At 40.3% G+C, this 8,238-nt stretch overlaps 1 protein-coding gene across 1 annotated transcript; it reads left to right on the top strand.

Moving 5' to 3' along the window:
- The first annotated feature begins 270 nt into the window (after positions 1 to 270).
- Positions 271 to 7,870, top strand: CHRNA9 (cholinergic receptor nicotinic alpha 9 subunit). Its single transcript, XM_009673397.2, is given in 5 exon segments — positions 271 to 663; positions 1,794 to 1,939; positions 2,769 to 2,923; positions 3,545 to 4,077; positions 5,908 to 7,870. Coding segments are annotated over 5 exon segments (1,503 nt in total). The 5' UTR covers positions 271 to 545; the 3' UTR covers positions 6,459 to 7,870.
- The last annotated feature ends 368 nt before the right edge of the window (positions 7,871 to 8,238 follow it).

Below are 8,238 nucleotides of genomic sequence, written 5' to 3'. Positions count from 1 at the left end.
GCGTCAGTGTGGTTGATAAAGCATTATTTTGTCAGCGTGGGGGTAGGTAGGCTGTTTTTTTACCCCTGTGTAGCATGTTGGCTGTGTGATATACAGTGTAACTATGCCAGTTAAAACTACTGAGCCTGACCTTTTTTGTGTGTGAGGGTCAATAGGCTTCAGCTGACTGTTTCTGAGCAACCTATTGCTGAACGTTAAGGGCAGCAAACCTTGGCCCACTCTGAAGAGATGAGAAAGGATTCATCATAGATTGGCCATTGAATGCTGGATTTGTAGTAAGAAATGCAGTGGAGTGCAGCTTTCCTGCTGATATCCCATCCACTTATCTTGCTCAGCATCAGTACCAGAGCTGGCAGCTCTCGGGTTACCTGGAGAAGAGGGTTCATCAGAGCCCTGGGGAGGTGGCAGAGACAAAGGCCATAGCACCAAGTTGGGACCCTGACAGCTACTGAAGGGGGATGGAGTTGCTTCTAGAGGCTCATCAGTGCCTCAGATAACATTATGCTGTTGTGCAACTTGTTTTTGTTAGTTTTGGATGGTGATAAATGTCTCTGTGCCCCTTGGATGAACAGAATTTTACTTATGGTCCAGAAATGAGGAGAAATGGCCTGTTTTCCTCCTGCATGTGTCTCTGGTTGCTGTTCGTAGCAGTGATGCTTCAAGGTGAGAACACTTCTTGGTAGCTAACTGTTGCATTGAGTTTTACTTTACTCAGATTAGGAGCTGGTGTCCAGATGTGCATCTTAACACAGCTGAGCTTCAGAGGATTCCTTCATCTGTTTTGTTTTACTTTCTCTCACTGATGTATACACAAAATGAATGATACTGTACAGCCAGATCTAAATGCTTTTTGGGAAGCTTTTATTTGTTAGGATTTCTTCTTAGAAAAGTTTGCTTTGAACTCTTAATTAGTCCAGAAAGTCAGTGTGAGTCACTGAAGAGTGCAATACTGCAAAGCACTTGCTGCTTGTGTTGTGCCAGCTGGCATTTGTGCAAGCCTTGTGAATGTTGCAGTCCTTGCCCTTTGCTTACAGAGATGTGTGAATCCATCTAAAGGTAATACAGGCATTCTGGAAAAACTTGATGGGCAAAGTAGAGTGGAACAACAAAAGTATTTTAAAGGATATGTTTCAGTGGATTGTCCTTAGTGAGTGAAAAAAAGTGTCCCCACATATGCAGTTTGGGAATCCTTCACCAAGCAATTGACAGTGTTACTCCAAATATATGTTCATAGATCCTGCAGTTGCCAAATTATGAAGAAAAGCAGCTCAGAATTTTTGAGGTGCCTTTAAAAAAGGGAATCCTGAAAGCATGAATCTGTCAGTGCTGCATTTTGGCTTATATCACAAGTCCTTAACTAGGAGCAGTTTTGACTTCAAACCTCGGTTTTAATTTTAGTTTGGCAGATATGTGACTGTTTAAGTCAATCTCTCTGTGCTTATGAAAGAAATCAGACAAACAGATAATGATATTTATCTCCCCACCACCACCAAAAAATACATTCCTCTTTCTGCTGCTTTTTTTGAAGATACATATTAAGTGGATGTGAAAAACTGAAGTTTTTAGCTGCTCATTTGCCACAAAATAATATTTGTATTTAAATAGCTTCTTCAGAGTTATCATTTAATCCAAAAAACAGACAATATTCTGCAGTATATGGATGATAAAGTATAGTTATAGTGTAAAGTATAGTTTATAGTTATAGCAAATGCTACTTGAAGCGCTAGAAAGAAGGTGTTTTCTGATGATTACTCAGTGCTTAATCTGATGTACTGAACAAATTTGTTATCTAGCTGTAGAATCAGCCAAAGGAAAATACGCTCACATGCTGTTTAATGAACTGTTTGAAGACTATTCAAACGCTCTAAGACCAGTAGAAGATACAGATAGAGTATTGAATGTCACCCTTCAGATTACATTGTCCCAAATTAAAGACATGGTGAGTAAAAATTACTCCATTTTCTAGAGAGGTGCAGAAATCTATGTAGTATCTCTAAACTTTAGAAAATGTGCAGGTATGAGGATGGAAACTTTTGTTGTTTGGAATAGGAAAAGCGACTTACATTTTATTGTGACAACTTCAGTAACGCTTTCCTAGTAAAACAATCTTAATAGGTACTTAACCATTTACAATACTAGGATTTCCATTATATGACTAGAAAACTGACAGCTGCTGAGTTGTTAAAACTTTTGTAGCAACAGTTAAGTATTGATATTGCATCAATACTTAAAGTATTTTTCTTTCTATTAAAAGTAAGTACAAATAGTAAAAGTAAATTTCTTTCTATTTTTTTTAAGAAATTTGGTTCTGCCAGACTTTGCTCTTAAGGCAAAAGAGAAGGTGTATGGAAGAAGGGAAAATCACTTCTGTGACTTCTGAATTACAATTTAAAGGCCTCCACCAGCTTTCAGAGAATCCATTGAACTGAATCTGCTAGCTATTTTGTTTTCTTAAGCTGGCAAAAGGAAATTCTTAAGATACTGGAAGCCTTAAGCAAATGTACTTCTATAACAGGGATTAAAGCTAGGGAGGATGCAGGGGAAAGAATCCTCATATAAGGAGAAAGGGTTGGGATGAGAAAGTTCAAATGTGTAACCCCCCCCGTGCACTGTATGGGCATATGTACCTGTCTGAGAGGTACTGCTTTTGCCTGCCAGTACACTGGCCTATTTTGAGCACTACTTTATGGCTATAAAACAAATGCTGTCTGTATCTAAGATGTTCCTTTATCACCTTCACCTATAAATATTTCTACATGTTTATGCAGGATGAAAGAAACCAAATTTTGACGGCTTGCTTGTGGATTAGACAAAGCTGGCATGATGCATACCTCAAATGGGACAAAGATAAATATGATGGGTTGGATTCTATCAGGATTCCAAGCAGCTTGGTCTGGAGACCAGATATTGTCTTATATAACAAGTGAGTGTAGCTGAAGCTTTGTTAATATTTGGCTAAAGGAGGGAGTAAAAGCAGGACCCACGGAATGTGAACTTTCATCACTTCGCTTTGCATTAACAAGAGGAATGTTTGTTGTCTTAAGATTTATTGTTGATCATCTAAATATTTTGCATTAAAGCCATAGACAGGATTACTTGACTATTGACTGTGTGGCACAGCAAAGCTGTTCAGTGTGACAGAAATTCAGAACATCCTTCTCCCCTGCTGGCAGTTTGAAGTGCTTTCTGCTGAGGCTGCTGAAGAACTCTGGAAGATTGTGTGTTCACAAAATGGTGGTACATGCTCTGCTCTCCCAGACCAGTAGTAAACAGCAGATTATGATAATCTTTGGGTGGATTTTGTATCCCAGCTGTATCCTTTATGAGGTCAAGCACTGATGTTTGGCACTCATCTGAGTAATTATGTATCTGCCCAAAAATGGGTATTACTACCCGTAAATAATAGTTAATAGTGAGTCCCTGATAAAATTCAGTATAAATAACATGATTTCAGAAGCATGCTTTTAATAGTCTGATGAGAGGATTTTTTTTCCGCCACAGTAAGCTGTCACGTATCAGTTTGTCATTTTTCTGTCTCTTTTAGGGCTGATGATGACTTTTCAGAACCAGTGAATACTAATGTTGTGTTGAGATATGATGGAAAAATCACTTGGGATGCACCAGCTATCACAAAGAGCTCATGTGTAGTGGACGTATCTTATTTTCCGTTAGACAACCAGCAGTGCAACGTTACATTTGGGTCCTGGACCTATAATGGTAATCAGGTAGATATCATCAATTCTCTTGATAGTGGTGACCTCTCTGACTTCATAGAAGATGTGGAGTGGGAGATTCATGGCATGCCGGCGATTAAGAACATAGTAACTTATGGCTGCTGCTCTGAGCCTTATCCAGATGTGACGTTCACACTGATTTTGAAGAGGAAGTCGTCTTTCTATATATTTAATCTGCTGCTCCCTTGCGTTTTGATCTCTTTCCAGGCCCCACTGGGATTCTATCTCCCTGTGGACTCTGGGGAGAAAGTGTCTCTGGGTGTTACGGTGGTTCTTGCTCTGACTGTGTTCCAGCTGATGGTTGCAGAGATCATGCCTCCCTCTGAAAATGTGCCTTTGATAGGTGAGCTTTGCACTTTTTTAAACATGACTTACTAATAGCAAGGCTTTATGTCGGGGAAATCATATGTCACTCATGTCTTCTGAAAATATAGATGTACTGTGTTTCTAAAACCTAGTGAAACACATAATGTGCGTGGAATTTTTACAGGTATATTGAAACTCTTAAAGGTTATCTTGTATCTCTTTTATATAATATGTTTGGTAGCTATATCATATTTATTTATTCCGTATAGTTAATACATTTAAAACAATTTCATGACTTCTTGTGGAAGGGGGGAAAAAAAGGTAGGACCAGATTACCAAAAGCAAGTGAGAGAGCTATAAGCACAAGATCATACTCTGTAAAGATCTGTTCCTGTCAGATCCAGACAGTTAGATGACCTGGCTGGGACACTCCAGGGTGACATCTGGCATTTATTACATTGAATTAACGTCTGGGAATCTGTTATGCTGATTTTTAATGCCTTTTTGTTCAGAAGATCCCCATGTGGACTCTGTGGGATAATGAAAGATATATTCAGTGCTGTTCACTCTGTCTTCTGCCAGGATCTTCCTCCTGTCCCTGACTGATCTGCCCCTGTTGGGGTAGGAGGCTGCCTGGCTCCCCTTGTGGGAATTCCAGAGGGCTGGGCACGCTGCCTCCATGCTGGTTTCCCACTTCATTAAGATAGTGCGGATCTTATTTCTGTTCTTGTTACTAAGTTGTGTATGTATATGATGACTACGTGGTATAATGGAGATCAAAAACTGGTCAATGAATAGGACTGCATTGAATGATTTTCCCACACCAGGAACCACCGTTTCCACCCCGAGTGTGGGCTTGCAGCATCTGAGTACCTTCTCTACCCTCCTACTGCACTGTCTAAATTAAGAAGCCAGGACCTAACCCCGGTGTGATTTATGTATATCCTCCTCCTTTTTCTTGACATCCTTCCTAACCCCTTTGAAAACTGGGGTTACATCAAACTCCTCTATGACACATCCTCCTGTTTCATCAATGCCAGCTCTTTTCTCTTTTTAGCTGCTGCTGATTCTGCACTGGCTGAGGACCTGCAGATGCTAAGGAGCAGCAGAGCAGGAGCTGGGAGCTGCATCTTTGCATAGCCGCAAGCCACTGTAGGTTAGCTGGTCAGCTATGTTCCCCTTCCACTGTGAAGGGCAATGGCCGAAGGTCCCAATTGGTGTGCATTGTATTTGTTATCAGTTCCTGGCCAGAATGAGCCTCCTTGTTTGGACTAGCCATGTTAAAACCTGCATAGTCTTGAAGAAAATTCAAACAGGCAATGGAGCTGCTCTCTGCCTGGCTTCTTAGCTGTCTGTGTCCTAGCTGTGTGTGCCAATAACGTGTGGAAATTCATAGGCCTATGTGAATGAAGAGGCATGCATCTGCTGCATGTGGGGTCCATCCTCCAAGAAAGGATTATTGTAACTTTGATTAATACATCAGGAAGCAGGATTTCTAATGTGCCATTTGAAGATATTGATACGGGAAATTTAGAGATCAGGAAAAGTGTCTCCTGATAAACATTGAGTTGCTTTTTGAATGTTTGTGTTTTCTTTTTCAGAAAAGATGGGGTTTGGCCTGCAGATATTTACTGTTTTGGTGCAATGGTCATTCATCTGATAGAGGCATGCCAGTGCCAGAGTATGTTTTTACTTTAATGATCTGTTTTTAAGTGATAAATTCAGGGCCCTCTAAGTACAGAGTATTAGGGTGAGTAAGAAATACGTTTCACTTGCACTTACGTTTAGAATTGTTGTGAGATTTTTATTACTGCCTTAATTATTTTTAAGGATACCTTCTTTAATGTAGCTTTGTTTTATGTTCCAGGAAAGTATTACATAGCAACTATGACTATGATCACCGCTTCCTCTGCACTGACAATCGTTATAATGAACGTCCACCACTGTGGCTCAGAAGCAAAGCCTGTCCCGCAATGGGCCAGGGTGGTCATTTTGGACTATATGTCAAAAATCTTTTTTGTTTATGATGTAGGTGAAAATTGCACAAGTCCACAAAGAAAGAAGGAACAAGAACGTAAGTTAGAAAGGGATGGCAGGTGTCAGAGGAGGCACAAAGCAGGAAGGAGTCACCTTTCCAGTAGAAATGATGACCTCAAGGAGAAGCTGAATGGAAATTCAAATAAAAGCTGCGGAATTCATGGTGAAAATGTTGAGGACGCTGTTGATTGCTGTTCCTGTTACAAAATACTGATAAAAAATATTGAGTATATTGCTAATTGTGTTTGAGACCATAAAGCAAACCGGGCCAAAGGAATTGAGTGGAAAAAGGTAGCAAAAGTGATGGACAGGTTCTTCATGTGGATTTTCTTTATCATGGTGTTTTTTATGAGCATGCTGATCACTGGGAAAGCAGCTTAACTGAAGATCTGAACACACTTGTTTTTGGGAGTGGAAATCTACATGGTTAGTTTGTTTTTGTGGAGCTCTGCAGTGGGTGCTTTTGAGCTCCTTGTATCTCGTATTCTGTAACGATAAACAAATTGCTTCTGTAGGCTAGAACAGTGTAGCAACAGAGGACATCTCTGCAGGTTGTAACTTGGCCAGCCCTTCCTCTCTGCCAGAACAAAACTGGAGTATTAGATCATGGCAGACCCTGGAAATTATCACTTCATGGCACTGTTGTGTTTCCCTCCTTTCTTAGCTTGTCTTCCTAAGTTATCTTTCTGTTTTTGCTCTCTGGTCGTTGTTCCTATCAGTTCATAGACTCTACCTGTCTGTTAGGCCTTTCACTTCTAATGCCATTCAGTTTACTGAATATATGATAGTTACCTGGATTTTTCTCTTAACCGTTTCCTGCTGCTCAATATTACCCCATTGTCACCACAGCTCTGGTAATCCAGATTTCTAGGATTTTTTTTCCTCACCAAGCCACAGGGGCCTCTTTTCCATTCTTTTGCTTCAGTCTCTAAATACGCTGCATCTCTTGCCTTTCCTTGATGTCTCATTCCTCTGGGCATTTATGCAAAGTGGGCCTTTAAATCCTACTTGTGAGACTGCTGAAGCATGGAGCTGTGACTTTTGTCTCTTCTCATTTTATTGACCCTCACCAATGTTCCCCCCATGTGTCCCTTGTCTACTCTTACATTCTCTTTAATACTTAACATTCTTCCAGACAGCTTACAATTTGAGGTCGCTGTGTGCGTTATCTAGCAGAAAAGCATGATCTTACAGGCTCGTTAAAGTAGTGTCATAATCAACGCACTGACTCCTTGCTCAATACCTTTAGCACTTGCGTACACAAGTGCTTGCATCACTGACACCACCACCAATGCTCTCTTCTGTGTGTTAATTTCTCTTAATCTCCTCACACTAACGGAGCTCTGGAAGCTGTCTCACATGGTAAAGTGAGAAGCTAATACCCTGGGCAGATGAATTGCCTTTACAAAGCAAAGATGAATTTTGAAACCATGACATTCTGGATGCAGCGGGAGAGGCAGAATGATGCTGTAACGGATCCCAGTCAAAAGTTCATGTGATAAAGCTCATGTTTATAATTGTTAGAGTTGATAGGGAGCACACCTGTGAAGCTGTAATTTAAGGTAGTGAGGAGTCAAAATGGCAAAGTGATGCCGTTGTTATGCCCAAATTTATTGGAAGGAAGGGATTTAAGGTTGCTATTCTGTAAATGATGCATTGAATGCTTAATGACAGGTTTAGTCTTTTGTATGGAATAACGAAAGCTGAAAGCCTATCTGGATTCTCATAAATAATGCAAAGCTTTGAAGTCCAAGTTCTAATGTAAAGATGAACTGGGTAGCTAGCCAAGAATAAACTCAGCCTGTGGAAAAAGTCTCAAGTGTGTTCCCTGTATATTATCAGTTCCCAGGCAACTGGGGCAGCTTCTGTGAATGGTTCCTTTAGAAAACAAGCTGTTTGTTTTCACTGTGTGGAAAAATGGTCTCACCTATTTATCATGGAGTTCAGGGTTTGAGGAAACTGATTTGTTTTTTTGTGGCCGGAAAAGATGCAGTCCCAAAAGCCTGAGGAATGAAGTATTTATAGATAACATTAAGGTATTCAGAATGTAAGTCTTCAGAATGGAAAACAGATGAGTGAGGGTGTGTTTGTCCAGTGTCTATATGTATGGCATAAAGAGTAGAGAGAGTGTTCACTGTTTCTTCTAGTATAGTGTTCAGAT

This window comes from Struthio camelus, chromosome 4, assembly GCF_040807025.1.
Source record: "Struthio camelus isolate bStrCam1 chromosome 4, bStrCam1.hap1, whole genome shotgun sequence".
Lineage (NCBI taxonomy): Eukaryota > Metazoa > Chordata > Aves > Struthioniformes > Struthionidae > Struthio > Struthio camelus.
Note: the sequence above shows the minus strand (reverse complement) of the source record. Positions and strands in the feature narration are given on the sequence as shown.